Consider the following 20,026-nt stretch of genomic DNA (forward strand, 5'->3'; position numbering starts at 1 on the left):
TTGTGTGTATGGATGCAGCTTACTGATGCAAAAACCATGTCTGCAACTAAACCATACAATCAATTTGTAAACCGCGTATAAGCATCCGGGCTTAGTTGAAATCTTCGTTTATTTCAATACTGAAACCGAGCACACTTTGATATATACATACATAATTAACATATTTTCATTCTAAGCAATGAAAATAGAATTGTTAAAATAATAATGATTCATGGATTCCACAGACGACTACCTCAATTATTCAATAATATACATTCTTTCAGACGTGTAAATCGTATTTATCAACATGATAATAACCCATGGGTGGATCGTATTGCTCAATGCTTCCCGGCATACTAACGAAAGCATCCATAATCCAATTCCTGTATGTTGAAAATAAACATGCATCGAACTGTAGGCACGCATTGCAGTTTATGTTGTTTATTATAGAGTAATTTATCAGTTCACATTGATAAGATAACGATATGATACTATATTTAAATAGTCAAAACTTATGATAATGTACATTTGAACGTTTAGCTGTGTTAGTATTTAAGGTTGCGTAAATCATGAGGCGGAGCCGCTTAATTATTGTGAATAAATTAAACAATTTCGTATTTACTGTTTTGGGTTGATGACCATTTATAAGTTAATAAAGATGCTACTGAAAATGATTACAATTATTTTTTCTTCTACGCACTAACAGACACAGATTTTTAACACGTTTGATGTTTACGTTTCATCTCATGTATTTCTCTTTCTGTAATCGTCATCGGGCTTTGTACATATTCCAGGAATTGCATCCAACTCCAACTGAATAATTAGTGGGAGGTCATATAAAATGGGGAGATGACTTTAATATTTTCCTCTGAATGCATTTATTTGTTGTCACAGAAATGTTTCGACAGAGCTTTTAATATATATTTTATAGCATTTTCCTATTAAAAGTAAAACAGGGTTACAATGGCTCACATTATCTCACAAATCACTCGACAGTTTATTAGCAAATCCTATTGAACAATATCCCTATAATAATCACAACTTGAAGTGCCAGTGTTGCCAAAACAAAATGTTTGTCGCCCTGTGGCTTATATGCTACGTATACGTATAAAACGCACACTGTATGACAAATATGGGGTTTTTATTTGTTATCGATTCGGTGCATGTACAATTTAGCAGTTACGTTTATAACTGCAGTACGTCATGCATGTGAGGTGAAAATAGCATTTTTGCAAGTACATGCTGTTTTATTTGCAAAGCAACCAAGCGATTAAGTCACAGTATAATTTGTCACGATATTACAATGTGTGATTAAAAACATGTATGAAATGTAACATAATCAGGATACACCTCGTTAGTGATATCATAATTAACCTAAAGAGTCAAATGAATTGAAATAATTACATAATAATGTAACTTTCGATTGAGTGAATGCGGCTTTTTCTTTCACAAGTTTCGATTCAATTACTTTAGGAGGATGTCTGACAAACCATATATTGCCATATGGTGCTTTCCAGCACATATCACGTTTCTTAAGTCACTGCATTAATAGATGCACGTTCAATTTATAGTGTTTTCATTGATCACAAGTTATTTTTATCAAACGCAGGCAATTACTTGTTAATTTGTTGACGGGAGCATCAGCTGGGTTATGGACGAGTCATCGCTCACGTGACTTACAGACTATTTTATCGATAATAGCGTTCTACGACGAGTCTGTTGTCACAATATTACATCTATCAGCAGCCATGTTACGTTTAATTGGTACTGAGGTGTTACATAATGTATTCCATACGGTATTACTGTTAGTTTGTATGTAAGAATGCATTGAGAATAAGCAGCCATACTCCTACTATGTGACACGCATTTATTCAGGGTAATGCATCTGTAGATAGATGTAGATTATACGGCGAATACAATTATGGAATCTGAATACAGTTATGAAAATTAGATTATCATGACCCAAAATAGTATTAACGTAGACGACTAACTGTAATTTGCTGGCAGTTGTTACTAAAAAACGTGTTGACGCCTTAGGCAGCAGTAAGCTGTGTTTCTAATGTGAATATAGATGAGATATAATTGATTGATGTTACAGGCGTTTTTCACCCCAACGTGCTCCCAGTTGTTTTTAAATTGTATATGGTGGGCAGGTATACGCAAATGGTTAGATTGAAAATGTAATCAGTCACAATTAGCTTTTTGATAACACTATTGATGTATAGGTTTTCTGTCAAACAAAATATTTGCGTAACTCCATGTAGACAATTTATACATCCTGATGAGTTCGTGTAACGTGTAAGCACTCAGCCGGAATTGTACGAGATAATATTCTCTTGTTGACTCTCTTCAAACTCTGCGTACGTGCCCATAGTACCCAAACAACACTAACATTGTTGCTATAAACTTGCTATGACACATAATATCTGTAAATGTGTATTATAGCAAAACAAGTTGAGCGACCAGAGGGATGACCTCTAATTAAACAAAAAAATAGGTGAAGGTCATTTTGTATGTTCTTTGCGTGAGGCAGCCATGTATGCATTAATAATATGTACTACCATGACACCTAGACATAAACAATAAATACAAGATAACTGGTGATGGATATGAACCATCACTGCCTCAGCACAAAGATTGTTGTGTAATGCAAGGGACTGTACAGAATGTAAATGTATTGTAGTGTTGCCTCTGTTTAATTTATAATATATCTGAATTAACCTTCACCGCGAAGGACAATATGGGAGTTGACTTAAATGACTGTTAGAAGCAAGGCTAGGACAATTTTGCGAAATAGTAGTTAGTCAGAATTACCAGACATTGTAGGATAATAAGGTAAGGATGATAAACAGCAAGTGGTATTTCCAGAAATATAATTGGAATTGAAGCAAAGGAGTGGCCTATTAACCCATGAAACATACTCACATATATCTGTACATATCATCCTGTGTTATTGTGTGGGGGGCAAAGCTGTCATGTACAAATTATTAATAACTGGAAATGGTTTCAGAACGGAAAACTCTTTTATTACTGTAAATAATTATGAACAATAAAAACGGAAATTTAGAAAAAACTATGAACAATAAATAATGAAAATCTGTGATTTGCTTTACAGCTTTCAGAAAATTATTAACCGAATCATAACATTTATAAAAAGCACAGTGCTGAGATTCACTTTGAGTATACTTGAATATAATCTTACAATCGCATACGAGTCGTCAAAACATACAGTTTGGTGACATATAAGTCAAATTTTGTATAGTATCAATGCGCATACAAGCACCCGTATATATTTTGACAATAAACCCCTCTTTCACATTGTTGGGTTGTTTTATTTCAAAACACTTCTTTAGGTAGCTTGCTACAGGGAGTGTTAGACCACTTTTGTTTATCAAGGCTATGAATTGTGTCTTTGGTGAGAAATTTTGAACAACGGGGGTATAACTTTTGCATGACATCATTAGGTAATACTCATCTTCTATTTGATTCTGGTCACAAAGGTTGCATAATCTATTAGCAAGGATATTCCTTTGTGTCTGTTAGTCTCAATTATCATGTTATGATCACTGAGGCGGAATTTAGTTAAATTTTCGCTCATCTCAATATTTGTTTTGATCGATTGTCTTCATGTTGTCAACTCACTTATCCAAGTCGATCTAAATGTTGTTTGTATATTTTTATTAATTTGTCCTAATATAATTGCCTTGCTGTTAGAATTGCATTGCACTATTCAAAAGGGAGTCTATATTAGTGTACTGTTTACTATTAACTTCTTTGTTTTCTTAGAAAGCTTGTTTTAATAACGATTTGACTAGTTCTGCACACGATTAAAATATTGTTTCACAACAACGACTGTCCCAAGGAAGTTTTGTCTTCTAAATTTCCCAATATAAACGTCCCAATGTTGTTTTGTTTACTAGGAGGAAATGTTCTTTGGCAGCATTTCTTGTATTAATTTCCATTGCACAAAAAAACAGCAAATACTGTTACTGAAGCAGAGAATTTGCAAGATTTTACCCCGGCCATTCATGCAAACTGCAAATCAAGTCTTTTACCGCATCAATAGTTGTTGTATTTTGACCCGATTCTGCCCTTGTATTCTTGCCACACTTACTGCCCTTTCATACCAGTTCAATTTCCTTTCATTATTTCATCCAGATTCCAGGATATTTAATATTTAAACCCAACCTTTTATTTCACAGTCACTCTAGTTTTCTCTTTTCTAAAATTATTTTACTGATCAAAAGACTTTTTACTCCGATCATGCAATCTACCATAGTACTTCCGCATACACAGCGGCGATTGCCAACATATATAACTACAAATAACCTCGATCTCAGGAGCTGAGGAATGAAATGTACAGCGGTATGAACATGGAATGAACTACTCAGATTGAGTAGTAAGTTTTCCTATCAAAACAATTGTCTGAGGTAACAGTTAGAGGCATGAATAAACATATCATCATACAATTTGATATTCCTAGTTTTGTGTGTTTGCGTACTAGTTGTAAGTGATGAATGCAGTGACATTTAACGATCTCTAGTGCATGCAAGGTGATTTCAATTTACATCACCCAGTTTTATAAAGTCCACTTCCGTTCAAAGTTATGTTGACTCATGTGAAGGCAAAATGTGTAAACCTACTGGATTAAAGTCTGGTGTAGATTTGTTGTACCATTCAGTACCATTGGCCATAGGCCATAATGTACACACTTAAATGTAACACAAAAAAAATAAATAGATCGTTTGACAAGAATAATCACTGCTACTGCTTGTCTGAATATTACAAACTTATACTTCACCTATGAATACCAAATTAAATATATATTTCAGTTAAATTTCCTTCCAACAGACTATGACGTTTTTGTTAAGAGTAGAATACGTATTTTGCAAGATTTTGTATTGTGTGTGTATTTTCAGATTGTAGTAGCAAAGTAAATTTACATTCAAGCGCTGGGCAATAGTAAAACTTGTGTAAAAACGAGTTCTGATTTCCTCAAATTCGGGACATTGTAATAGAAAGTGGAACTCGTTTTCAATGTGATTACAACCAAGAGGACACAATCTTTGGTCAAGTGGTATTCCCAATGCCCTACCCTTTTCAATCATGAGATCATGAGTAGATATCCTAAAACAAGTGAGAGATTTTCTAAAAGCACTTATGGTGATAGAATCCAGATATTTGTCTCCGGCTAATATTTTTTTAAATTTAGAATAAGTGCATAATTTTGAACTATTACCAACTGATCATGCCACTGTTGATGGGAAATATCTAGACACCGTTGGTTAAACTGTAGCAGAAAACAAATTGAGTTATTCACATACTGGCTTTTGCAAAACCAACATTACATAACAAATCCTTAACATATGTTGCCCAACAATTAAATCCCCTTTCTACCCTGTCATATTGATAGCCATAACATTCGTTTACTAAAACAGAGGAATCACCACCTATACATTTTAACCAATACCGAATTATTTCTTTGTTCACATATGTTCCAATTAGATGTCTTCCCAACTCCCCCCCCCTCACAGCAGAGTTTGTGGCCTTTGGGTGTACCCCTAAAACGAATTTACAAAATTTATGATGAACTGTTTCTATATCGTAAGATTTATGTGTTCCCCATATTGCACTGCCATAAAGCAGGATTGGGAGAATTTTGCAGTCAAAAACACGAAATGCAATAGCTGGTTTGAACCCATCATATTTATACAGAATACTTTTAATTGCCCACTTTTCAGGAAAATAACCTTGTTCAAGTAATACATTAAATAAAATAAATAACATTTCAACAATTCTCTGTGGTGCATCTTTCCAAAATTCCGAAGAAATTCCATCTTGACCGGCTTTATTATTTTTTAGTTTCTTTATGCTCTTTTTAATTTCATCTTGTGTGATAGGGCAGTCAAGGTCAGTATTATCAACCTCTGTGTTCTCAATGTCATCAAAATTTAACCTTGTTACATAATCATTTACAACAATGTCAACAACAAATCACAAGACTGGTTACGAACCACTCGAGGTCATGACTCCGTTAGCCTTGCTTAACTGGTTCGAAACCAGTCTTGTGATTGGTTGTTGACAAATGCTAAATGAAGTCAATTTGTGTAGTTTTCTTGATTTATTCTGCAGATATCGGTAAAATATTGGTAAGGCTTTGGCGAAATGTGAAAGAGCAACTAATAATCTTCAACCTTGTATTTTTCATAGATTTTATTTTTCATTCTGTTCGTCTGTTTTTTCCAGTTTAAAAAATATGAGCTTCATCCCTTGTCTATTTCTTACACTAGATACCAGCCGATATCCCCCCCCCCGCTTATAGGGAGTGTGTACAGTTGATCATAGTTCCTGGGCTCCCTGTGATCGCACATGTGCTTTCGCTGAACCGGAACTTCGGGAATATTCTCGTATTGAAAAAACATTTTCGAGCAATACGATAGCGCAATAAACACCTGATGATAAGATATTTCTTCACTGAGCAGTCTATGTCACTTTTAAATGTTATTTCGGGTAAAATTCGTATAACTTTACGGAATTTATGAAGAGCGCTGAAAACACCCTGTTGCTCAGACAAACGCCCTCAAACGATCTCTATCTAGTTGTTTACGACACTGTGCATGTTGAACATATTGGCAGATGTTTGGTCTACAGCTGAATCGCTTACGTAATTGTATTGAAGATCGGATCGGATATCGAAAAAGCGGTATGCGGATATTATAAGTGAATTTCCTAAATTCAGCTGCGTCCTAAATATCATTATACATCTGTGCCGTAATTTTGCGGTATTTTACGGGTTATTTACATCCTACCATATAAGGAAATGCGAATTCCAAATAAGTAAGCTTCCTCTAATAATAACAACATACATGGCTGCCATCAGAGTTTGACCTGACTCCACACAAAGAAGTTCGCTGATTCTACTCTAAACTATTTGGATTTCGGCATTCCCAGGATGTATTCTTGGAATGAAAAGATGTATAATAATAATGTTATTACGAGAATACCTCAAAGTATGCCCTGAGACAGTACGCCGTCGCATCGACCTCTACTGCGCGACGGTCGATATCCCCGCTGTACTGTCTTCGTGCATACTTTGAGGAATCCTCGTAATAACCTCATAATATCATCATTTTTTTTATTATTTTGCGTTGAAGCAAACTTGCCTATTATATTTCTGAACTATAATAAGATAATTATTATCTTTATGTAATTCTCATTCAAATACTCGGTAGTAGAGACCTACGCCGTCCTAGAAATGATACTGTTTGTCAGTCTTGTCGTTTCGTCTATACAAAGAACTATGGACGGTAATATTTCTCAGTGTATGTGGAATGAAATGGGAAATGTATTATCACCACAAACGTGTCAAACAAAGGTCATCATCGTAGTGACGTCAAGACGTTGCGTGGATTCGGCAAATACGACATTATTTTGGGGATATTTTCATTATTGTGCTGAACACATTTGATGATGCTCGATTTTGATGAAGTAAAGATATCCCAACGCCGTATTTCTCATTGAAAGTTTGGCACTGCTACATATTACTAAACACAGAGAAAACCAAATAAAAAATTAAAATTATTCGATTTCCGCGCCAGACGTTAGATCTGCGTCTTTTACGCGATACACGATATCTCAATTCAAACACTCAATTAAACATTTACACTATTTTCCTGATCTTCGATGTTGAAATCAATGACTCAATGGATGTTATAGATATTTCTAGGAAGTAAACATTCACACTAATAAATATATTTTAGAATAATTGCTTCAAACCATAAATCCTATATATTTTATAAAGGTGCATACACCACACTAATTAAAACTAATCACGTGTGGTCATGTAATCGCTAAGTCAATAAATCCGTGATAGGAAATTCGAATGAGTACTGTCCATGCCAGTATTCTTACGAGAATATGACGTCCACTTATTTATGTTCAGTTAGCCATATCTATAGGACGGTTAAATTTATAAAAAAAATGAAAATTTATAACAGATTATTGTTCATATATACCACATCTCCAATGTCTGAAAAATTAGCGAAACATGGTAGCTGATTGGTAAGCTTTCAAAGATGTCTTAATGGTATTTAAAACATGATTATGTGATTTCTTGATTCGTTAAAACACATGCAAAATGTAAATTTAGTCATTATAACAATAACACTTGTCAATTTTGAAAGCTGTTTTATATATGTTCCATTCATATTGGAGACCTGGAATTGTCATAGAAAATTCAAATAAAGCTACGGATTATACACGTATAGAATCTTCATTTAGATCAACATTCGCCAAAAAAGGTATGTTATACCTTTGAGCATTAACTTTTACCCAAATGGAATGAAGTATTCTTTTTTATTTAGAGTTACATTTTGTCTTCAAGCGCCGAGCTGCAGTGATTAGTTATTTGCATTATTCGCAGCTCAAATGCACATACGAATTGTTTAAATCTCAAAATGTTAGACTTGTTCTGAAAAAAACAACAATTCATACAAATGCATGATATAGTGACGTCAACAATGTTTCAATATCAACTATTTTATGTTTTTCGCATATCAAATATTATCGCAATATTCTGTATATACAAACTGGTACTGTTTATATGTATGGGTTATACTGATTTCTATTTGTCAATTATACACGATCTGAACATCCAGACACGACTAATTCTAAATATAATAAACTCGTAATATAAAATGTATGTTTTGTTTTTGTAATTATTAAACCATATTCACTTTGTCTATATAATTCACATTCTTGGTGTATATGCTCGGTTACCTGGCAATCTAACGTGAGTGTGGTTGAGATTGATTGATTCGTTATTTCGGGTTCTTTCTTGGCATCAAACAATGACTCATGTTCTTCCATAAACAAGATCATATTTATTATTAATAGTGTGTAGAGCGATTGGGTTAGTTCTGTCAGCATAACACGTAGGAAAACGATACGTATCTATGGAAACTGATTCCCTGGGATCTCATTTGTGTTAGTTACATCTGAATATGAACGATACAAATAATATGATATATATATATATATAATTGGCTCAGTTGACTACTTTTCAGCTTGTCTTCACATAGACTATCACATGTGCGCATCTTATTGTTATGATAGCGACATCACGTTCGCATATTCGGTGACTTGACTTTTAAGATGGAGTGTTTGTAACTTTTTGTAAGGCAGAGAGAGAAAAGTACGAGAGTGCTGTTCAGCGAGGGATTACCTCCGCTGACTGCTTGGCAGAATAAAACTGGACTGTATTGAACTAATGTGTATTTCCTTAGGGTCGAATCTGGTATCTCTACGTGTAATTGTTATTTGCTAAAATAAGCCAGTCAAGTTCCCCGAACCCAAAGCCAGTGTTCATAACAGTATATTGTGTAATGCTGGTTTCATCGTGGGATCAGCGCTGAGCATTTCTATCTGCCTGCTTTGTTGTACAGAGCGCCAGATGCGATCATGAGCACGCACAGCAAACAAAGCGGTATGAGACGGCGAACCAAGGCATTCGTCTTTGAAATCACTTAACGTAAGGTGTACCCGTCTTTAATAAGCCATATGTTATTACGACATCACACACAACAATACGGGATGAAATAATAGTTGTTTTGTCACTACAGATTCAATCAATTTTAGTGGAAAATAAATACATACTACCCACGGCCCTTGTGTCGTAAAAGCGTTGTCTGTGCAGCAACGATTCTACACAATTCGCTTAACGCTACAGTCATCGAAAATAGCGGCTCTCTATGAAGTAGTCATGCCATCTCTGGTCAAAGGCGTGCGCCCTCATTTGGTGATGCAAGTATATTGAAACAATTGTCAGTCTCTTATCGACAATGACTAATTTTAATTTACAGTGATTAAGCTCAGAGATATCTCAGTAGGAAGTCCTTTGTAATAAAGCTAATTTTAGTGCGTTGATCAAGATAGCATTTTTTTATTATCTTAAAATGTTTAAGAAATGTGTGTCTTGCAATGAGGTTTATGGTTTACCCATACGTTTATCATGACCTTAATACTTTCGATTCTAAAGTTTAATTTAAATTCAATATTTTTAAATTTAATTCACAATGTAAGTAAGCTGTATTTAAATCACATTCCGCATAGAGTCGCAATTTGAGTTTAACTAAACCCTATTTAAATTGCATTCCTACGCACAACTTGCAAATTTGTATTTCAGACATACTTTATGCTTAAACAAGTATAGTTCCATCTAATATGTCATGACATGTTTTTATAAAACTTAAATATTGCATTTTGTCATATCAAGAAGAACACGGTGTAGGATGAGAGTTTATTGATGGTAAAATACTGCTTCAATACATTAGTGTCCTCGAAATCGCGGACTGCGCCCTCACGTGTTAAGTTGTTATACATCAATTCTTTACTTGTGGTTCATGGCGTGAATTCTGAAACGTGTTTTACAATTAGCTACCATGCTACCATGGAAACTAATTAATTGTATTACTGTTACATTGTGATTGATGTCAATCGCTTTATCAAAAAAATATCGTTATTATCGAACTGTACCGACCCAAAGTAGGGGTATAAAATAGCCTATTCGAATAGTGTTTATTAGATTAAGTCTCTTTCATAACTGAAGTCATGCCATGATCGCAAATAATTCGCAAACCGTCGATTATATATCACAGAGCGCCGCCATGCGACTGACAAACTCACCATGTTCTCAGAATCCTAGATATAATAAAATCAGTTATTGGGAAAACAGGCGTCACTGCGATAATTCCTTATCGTGTTTAGTCAAAATCAAAAAAACGGGTGTTAACAAAAACACCGTCTCTTGATTAATCGATAAAGGAAAGACTTATACTACAGACGGGAGTAGCGAGGTGGAGATCAATAATTGTGTACGATTACTGGATATAACAATCCCCTGAGCACTGAGTTTCCCGACCAATTTCTTAGGCTAATGCTTGCATTTAAAGCTCTAATCATGCTTGTAATTGTACCGCATGTCCGCGGAGAATTTGTTAACAACCGATTGTCTAAGCGAATTAAAAAGAAAATCCGATTACTGTTAGGATTTTCCAAGTACTTTTTATTACATTTTCTCCTGATCGCGACCGTAGAGGATTCCCCATTTTGTTTCTTTTGTTTGTAATTGTATAACTATGCAAAATTACACTCGCATGTTCGGCAAAACAGCATTTGAACGCAAATCTGTCTTTTATTTCACATCACTCAGTTTGATTGATAGTAAGAAGCAAAAATATGTGAATGTCTTTGTTTTGTACTTCGAATCTTCACACAGGATATTCCCAGGTATAAACGCTGCATGGTTTACACGATTAAATAAAAAGAATGACTCCAATAAGAAGATTTCCTATGTGTAATGAGTTGATAATTTAAAGCCAGATTACGTCGTCTATGCTTGTACCATGTGTTATTTGATAAACACCAATTCTCAACATACACAACGTTCGAGAGATTCGACTGACGGAGATAAATCACTTACACTAATGTATATATATATATATATATATATATATATAAATATATATTAAATTGATAAAAGATAGTGCATCTCGTTAATTATATTAGGATGGGTTGAAATTACCCCGTTACCTCCTCGAAAGTAATATGCCTCACCGTCTGTCGTTATTAGTATTCTTACCAGCTGAAATGATCATTAGCCCACATGTTTATTTCTACATCTCTGTACATGGTTCTTAAACTAAATATAACTCTTTCGAACACTGATTTATAATTGTCGAATTTCAGTTACTTCGTACCAATATCACTTCGTCCCACCCGGTCACTTTGTACCACATAATTATTTTGTACGAAATGGTCACCTTTATGCAACACGGACAATTCGTCCCATGCAGTGACTTCGTACCACGCGGTCACTATGTGCCACACTGTCAATTCACACCGCACAGTTGCATCGACCCAAGACACTGCGTAGCACATTGTCATTTCGTATCAAATGACAACCTCTTTTCGCAATGTCAATTCTCGCTACACACATTCGTCTCGTTCCAAGTCTCTTCGTACCATGTGGTTTCTTGGCACCATGTAATCAATTCGTATGAGTCAAACCAGTTACAACTGTCTGTCTGTCTTGGTGTACGTTATACTATGACTGAAAATAATCAAAACATGAGTTTTTTTGTTATTTTATAACAAAATGTTTATCATAATTCTTGGTCCAATGAATTTGTAATAACATTACCGGTAAATGAAATTAACCTCAAATGAAAAAAATAGCTGGCATAATACTGCAAATTTAAAAACGTTGTACGTAATCATACACCTGGTATCCAATGTAAAAACCCCAATGTTATTCTGATTGAATGATTTTGAAGGGTATCTTACCTATGTACAAAATTGTATTCTTAATAATCGTTTAATATTAACCAAAGCGAACATGTTGCACCTCGTGTCCTACGTTACTTGAAACACTCTGCACATGTGGTGAGAAGTGACTATGGATGACGTGGTTTCACGACAGTGATTATATAACTGTTTCTTTCGGCATATATGGATAATTTGAAGAACCCAGTCACGTTTCTTGAAAACGAAATCAATCATTCAATTATGTGTTCCTATATATGCATCATCTAAGTGATTTATGTCGCAATACAATAATATTGATTTCATTTGATTGATCGATTATTTGCGTATATTGATTAATAATTTGATTGATTTATTGATTGATGCCAAGCGAAAAGGGCAGCTGCATACATATATAATACCGTGTTCACACGTGTACCACAGAGCCGGCCTGACTAATTTGGAAAACAATCATTATCAGCAAAGCCGTTGGAAGCAAACATTAGTTGGTCTAGCCATCTATTGAGGGCCGTAGGCATGAGGCGTATGATAACGTGGGCCGAAGGACCACGTCTGCTAGGGGGGACGTGCAGAAGTTGTTCGGCCATAGCCGGTACGGCCGGTACGGTTCCTACGGCCTTGTACCAATGGTTTAAAATGGTCCTGTGTTCGTACGTGTATACGTGTGTTATCGGTCGCCATGTTTCTTTAAAATACTTGCAATGAATGGAACTCCAGAGCGAGGCTGATAAAAGACCACGTTTTTGTTCACGCGTGCTAAAACCGTTTCTGTAAGTACGGGGTGCCGGTCGAGACTTGCCATTTTAGGGCGGCTTAAATTAAATCGGCGTGGCGCCGGCTTTTATTGTTCATACGTGTTTCAACGCCGGATTAACGATAAAGCTGGCCTTCAAGCCGGCTTTTTGGCACACGTGTGAACACGGTATAAAAGTCGTTGTTAAGGTGGTAATTTCCAATCAGAAAATGAACACAGATTTTACAAGAACAACGGATGAATATACGTTGCACCAATTTACGTTTACAACAAAGATTAAATATGTTTTATCAACACCGTTAAACATGACATGGCGATTACGAGTTTATGTTACATACATAATTCAAGTTGATGTCCGCCACAATTAGAAAGCTATTCATTTTAAACACAATTTTTGTCTCATTAACCTTGCCATCAATGTTGATGAAATGTAATGTATTCTATTTCTCAAAATCAGAACAGTGTCGTACTCTTGTGCTAGAATTTCCAAACTAACTATACAAACAGTATGGAAACACTTGCATTGAATTGTGGAATGTGGTATATTAGATGGGTCAACTTGAATGTCACACAGCGCAACACATGTGTGTCAATAACCATACTTAGTGTGATTACTAAGACAAATTGCAATATCTGTTGGTTCTGGTTTTACAGGCACGTAAGCAGAACGTGTTTCATATTAAATTTCCCCCAAAAGGAAATTGCCCAGAGCGTCTTGTGTCAGGAAATCGAAATACATGCTGCAAACACGAATGTTTGACGTAATTTCCGGTACGTGACTGGCAATGACCGAAATGAATGACAAAAACTAATTTCGAATTGTTTACATACAGGTATTATTGAAGTTGCCTCGCTGTGAATTGTATTGGTATAAGTGGCTTTAATAGAATGACGTGTTATACCAACCATACTGTGTTTAATAGAGCGCATTAAAATACCTGAACACCAATTATGTAGTTTGTTTAAAGGGATGTCTCGATTCAGTTGTATGCAATACCAAATTCACCGAGTTGCGTTTGATTGACACAGTCAACTCACAAGCTGGTCTACAAGTATGACGAAAACTTATATGTTCACATATACTACAATAGATCTGTAAACACTTTACAATAAATAGTACTTCTAATATTATAGAGCCGAAATAATCGTAGAAACGACGTGAATGCTAATATATGTATACACATGCAACACAAATTATTATTATGATGAAAATATTTGGGTTATTTGGGTTATTTTTATTTAATGTTCTTGAACTTGCTAAAATGACAAGTTCGTTCATGCACTCAAACTTAGGCGGGGATTGTATCTGGCGTTTTCAATGCCCATATTTAAAAACATTGTCATTCACATATACAATTAGTACCAATTTTCATGACTACTAGGCTAGCTATACATGTTTTAAAACTAAAACCTTGAACCACGAGAGCCATGCTTTTGATAATACATGTAATTTGACAGGATGCTTTCAACACACCGAGTAAAGTAGTTCATTCAGAAATAACATGTCTAAATTAAGTATCATTACAAAATATATAATAGACGTCCATTATGTAGCATGCTTTCAAATCCTATAGAGCACTCACTCGGTATTCAAAATTTACAATGCATGTCAAAACAACATGAAATCTTGAGTGAAATAACAAACAAAACATCCTCATCATTGTTTTGTTTTTGTCTTTTTTAAAGACTTTTTTCGATTATTCAAAACTAACACGATTATTTGAGCCGTCAATTACATTTGCTGTTACGTATTTCATACTCATTAAGACATTCCTATGTCATGTTCACATTATAAAATTTAACACTTTGTGCTGTCGCTTTAGTCATGTGCCACGCTCCTTGTGATGATATATTAACAGGGAATTCACAGCACAAGTTCAATGGCGATTTTTTTTAAACAACAAATTGCCGATTGCTAGTCAAATTATGTCTTTTTATCATGATATTAATTTAATTAATATATTTACATTTTGAAGGATATGATATAGGTTTGTATATCAGAGAGTATTTCAAGGTAGGCTGTCGATGTAGGACACTCTTATGACTCAGTTATTAATGTAATATATCATATATTCCTCTGAAATTATTTGTATCAAGTAATTTCCTTTGTGTCTTATTCGCATCGGAAAGGTTAATTGTTGTGGCACGAATCCAATTAGTGTATTTATCATCATAATTCAAAATAAAATATGAACATCAAGCGACAGTTGATTAGATTTTCAGTGAACGATCTTCCTGATCCTTTGTTTCTTTTGTCCAACGGACAATTATGACCATCGTTCGATTTTTAGAACGCTATTAAAAATATAATTTCATCCAATGAAATCCTCGCACGTGATCCAGAAGGATATGATTAAATTATTAGAATTGTAATCGATCACGTAATATTGTTTGTTGATGTCGCATGAAAACAGGTATGTTTTACTGACCGTGCCTCTTTAATCAATTTATACAGCAGCTGCGAGAAGATGGTGTACTACTCGTACGTCATCAATTGATGTCAATGTTGCAGGCAGTTTTGATGAATATATTTAACCATTTTCTTAATATGACAACATAACCTGGTGTATGACTGAGTAGGTGGGTGTCATGGAATTGAGCAAATAAGATTGACGTTAACATCACTGCTGTTACACAGATTATGCTAATACGATTATGACAACGTTTCTGGATTAGAAACGTACTGGGCAGTGTGTATATGTAAATGTACATAATATTGTATTGTAAAACTATATACGAAAAACGAAAATCTACAAACCGCGTTAGTTACTTGTCAAATAACAAAGAAAACATAAACATGTCAGCACTTCTTCAAACGGAAAACATTATCACATAAATGGAAGAAATCCTCGAACTGAATGAACAAAGAGTAAAGGTCACGTGGTATGCTCGTCATATCCGTTATGGGGATATCTCCATTACAAATTTGCTTTGTTGATTGGTGTTTGTAGTATTTGAAAGCCATCCCCTAACAAAACAACCACCTGCATTAATTTACTTTGAAGAGGTATTCATTATAGATGGCATATGTCTAAATATGTTTTCACTGCGCACACAACAACACCGCTAGACTTCCTTTCCCACTGGGATGTATAAGTAGCAAGTAAACCCTAAATTATTCAGAACGTCTGTTCCGTTAAGATTAGACAGGTATGTTTATACCAAGGGACGATATTCCCTGAACTGTTTGGATGTGTATCAAGTAGATGCATTCAGAGTTCATGTGAATCGTTTCGGCTTTACGATAGGTCAAATTCCCCTGGTGAGATCCACTGAATGAGAAAAAGATATATCAGTTTTCAAGTTGACAGGCCGTGACTGACGTTTTAACAAAACGTCTGGCATTAATTACAGTCTTACGTTCCAATTATTTATAGAATTTTTGAAAAAAAACGGAAGACGCTTTATTTTGCCACGCTTAACTGAATTCCTACAGAGAATTGCATTCTGTTGTCTTATTGAGTTTCGAATTGCATTGTGTGAATGATTTACAATCATATGTTGTTGTTACTATGATGTACGTAGTTACCGCCATCATTTTCTGTGCTTCATATCTTATCATCATCGCATTCCGAGAACCACAACCGTGTCATCGACACTAGCATCAGTCGAGATCACATAAAACATTTCATTATTGTTATAAAAGTTGAAACTCATCAAACATGGTGACAAAAAAAATCGTGCATCGATAACGTCACGAGTGATGTAATACGTCACAGGACCGTGTAAAACTCACGATTGGTCGGTAGTGAAAATTCCGTTGTTTGTTTGTCTACAAGTACACCGTAGACCAGTCTAAAAATCAGGGTTCCATTGATGCAGCTATTTATAGTAAATAAGTACCATATGATTTCGAAAGGAATGCCAGACAATCTTCAGTGTTTATTTAGCGATTATTCCCTGATAACATAATATATCATACGTGCTTTAAGGGATAAATTTGGAGGATAGGAATTCATCAAGACCCCCATCTGAATTTGTTCTCTCCAGATGCTGCAGCTGAAAGCCTTATACACGCTTAGCTTTTAACATTTGCCACCGCGTTGAGACAGGGCGATCTATGAAACTTGTTTTGCATTTTCACGTTATCAATAGACACACACCAGGGAAAATCATTGAATTTATGATTGGAATGCGTTGTATATATTATGTTAATACTATATACGACAGTGACCCATGTATAGCCGAAATAAGAGTTTAAGTTCCCGGGATAACCCTGTATATAACCTTTAACCTCGTCTCGCGCAAATTGCAATGCATTGCACGCCGGGTAGATGCCGCATGTCACGTGTTATTACCTCAATATCACGTCCCTCGTGAGAGTTGATGTTATCGTCGTGACACGTTTGACAAGCAGCCTGTCTGTCTCTTATGTCGTGGCAAGAATTTGAAATCGGTCTGGACTCCGGATATGGACACTTACTATATGGGTGTACATTCATGTCTACATGAACGATTTGAAATTGCCTGTCAAAATTAACTACACGCCACTAAGGGGATTGATAATTTTACTGAGTGGTTATCACGTAATATAGCGTTTCGCACGTGTTCAGCGATAGGTAGGACACTGAGCCCCCCAAGAGAGTCATATTCTGTTCCTCACTGTAGAGTTGATTTCCGTAATGGTCGTGTGTATTGGGTGAAATACCGCATTTGCCAATGTTACATGCTATAACAAACCCGCAATAATTCAGGCTGTGATAACCAATACAAGCTTTAAAATTGCGACTAACAATTCAGATCATCGGAGAAATATAAATTGGAACTGCGCCACCTATATGCGATTGGGGCCGTGGGGTAGCCAGAATAATGAACGCACAATCGATTGTTGACAGATCGCGATTGGTTCGTTATTGAATAGCCGCTCCATACGCACAGGAACACATATAACAGATGGTACGATTTTCTATTAGCCGTCGCTTGTGGCAGCAGCGAAAAAGCATCGACCGCAACTCCTTCATTTCCTGTCCATGCAATTTATGAGTAGTAGACATTGTGGAACATGTTAATGGGCCCAACTCCCATTTTTCTTTTTCTGTACTGACATTACACGCGTATGGCTCCAGCCGTCTGGTTTAGAGATAAACATGCGAGTGAAACGGAACATGGACATGTGACCAATGACGCGCGCTTAGACTGCTTGTTCCACGCTTAGCTGTCAGTTGCATCGGCGTGCTACGCGATTATTAATAACATCGTATGCAAACATACTACTGTGTGTAGTTATACATATGTGTACGTCACTTGACTTCTCGTCCATACATAAGTAGACTTATTTCCTATACGTGGTGCAAAATTGCGATCTTCTGTGCGTTCTCCTTGCTTGAATGAGAACCAGCTGTGTCTAACCGACTGGACATTTGGAATCACACAGTCACGCACAGCCTGTCAACGAGGATGGGACCTGCATGACTCTCTCCGTACATCATATGTAGCAGTCAACTCGTCATCGCAAATAGATTCCAGTGTAGCCGGCGAGCCAAGACCGATTGAATACGAAACTGTGGTTAAAACCATGGCGTTCAGTGGCCTGTATTCGTTGCCGTTGTTTGACGCTGTCTTGGCCATAGAATCATTGTGTTTGGGACTGATAACGATGCGACCCGTCACATGGCTGACTTTACTGGCAGTGCTGGACCTAATTTTCGTATCAACAGGTACTGTCGAACTAATTTTTTCATACTCATAAATTTAAAATCAATATTCCAATGTCAGAAGATGAGTTCTGTTTGATTATGTCTTATCCACTCAACTCTGCTATGGCCATGTCACCCACATACCGTATTTACTCGGTAGCACCATGGAACCTTAAACCACAAGTTCCATGGTTGCACCAAGCTGATGTGATTGAAACAAACAAGCATGTTATTTATTAGCAAGATGCATCATTTCGAAATTTGTGATTGATTAGACAAGCGAATGTGATACCCCAGTGATGAACCCTTTTGTAATAATTGTACCACCCAAGACGTGCTAATTCCAAAAAACAAAAAATAAACGTGTAAATAACATCACACCTGCCCCGTCGCACATCAACGAGCAAACACTCTTGCCATCGTGAATATATCACCTACTTCTTGATTTCCTGACGACATTACAAAATGATTGTTTATCACAGCAACCGTGCACAATTCCCCTACTCTAATAATACGTTGATTCGGTAAATCGAGGAGAATGAATTTCACGTCGTAACGAGCGTGACAATAGATTCGACAAATTAATATAATAATTTTCTCACTGCTAAAATTACTGAAATTGAAACCTTACGCAGACACTCTCATCCAGTGCGTGCAGAAAAGAACGAAAATATAGTAGCTTGAAACATACGCTGGTAGGCGATAGATATTGTAGCACGGCAGACCTAGGTAGTCAATATTACTCAACAGATACCGTCTGTCAATTGCAATAATCCTTTTTATAAATTGCCCTCCCAGAGGTCACAATAAGCTTATCAGCGACATTTTCAAATCATCTCTACCTGCTAAATAGTCTAACAAATTTATACTTATTTTATATTGTTTTCTAGTTCATTGTCACGGCTATAAAGTATTAACAAGTCGTATCTAATACCATAAAACCGCTGCGAGCATATTTCAATTAATCCCCGTGCCGAATCAAATTATGAAACATACACGAGAAAAAATAAATTATAAGTGCATATTCTTTCTATATACAGGTTGGAAAGTCTACACTATAAAAATAAATAAATTATAATTCCCTTTCAAAATATTATTAGTGCTTTCTTGTTTGCTGAACTATAATTGAGCTTCATACCACACAAACACGTGCTCTCAAATAATATTTGAAAAAAATAATTATACATGTTATTGGTGTGATGACATAAATAAGCTATGTTCCCCGGTGAGTGGCGTACCATAACTGCCAACGGCGTCATTACAATTCCATTCTTGTAGCAGATTGCTCCGTACGGCAATAGATTGTTCCGTCAACACAATGGTAATTCACATTTCG

General features: G+C 35.7%; 1 protein-coding gene across 3 annotated transcripts in view; it reads left to right on the forward strand.

Annotated features, from left to right (window-relative positions):
- Positions 1–20,026, forward strand: part of LOC100367070 (neuronal acetylcholine receptor subunit alpha-10-like) — a 65,400-nt gene that overhangs the window by 12,045 nt on the left and 33,329 nt on the right. For 2 of the 3 annotated variants that reach the window (XM_085505095.1, XM_006817954.3), the window contains exon 1: positions 18,036–18,711. The exons of the other annotated variant lie outside the window; for it this stretch is intronic. In XM_085505095.1, coding sequence (XP_085361221.1) covers positions 18,570–18,711 — 142 coding nt within the window. In that variant the 5' untranslated portion in view covers positions 18,036–18,569. Of the gene's footprint in view, positions 1–18,035; positions 18,712–20,026 lie in introns of those variants that run through there. 3 annotated transcript variants of the gene reach the window in all.

The sequence above is a fragment of the Saccoglossus kowalevskii genome, chromosome 11 (assembly GCF_978046115.1).
Source record: "Saccoglossus kowalevskii chromosome 11, keSacKowa6.1, whole genome shotgun sequence".
Lineage (NCBI taxonomy): Eukaryota > Metazoa > Hemichordata > Enteropneusta > Harrimaniidae > Saccoglossus > Saccoglossus kowalevskii.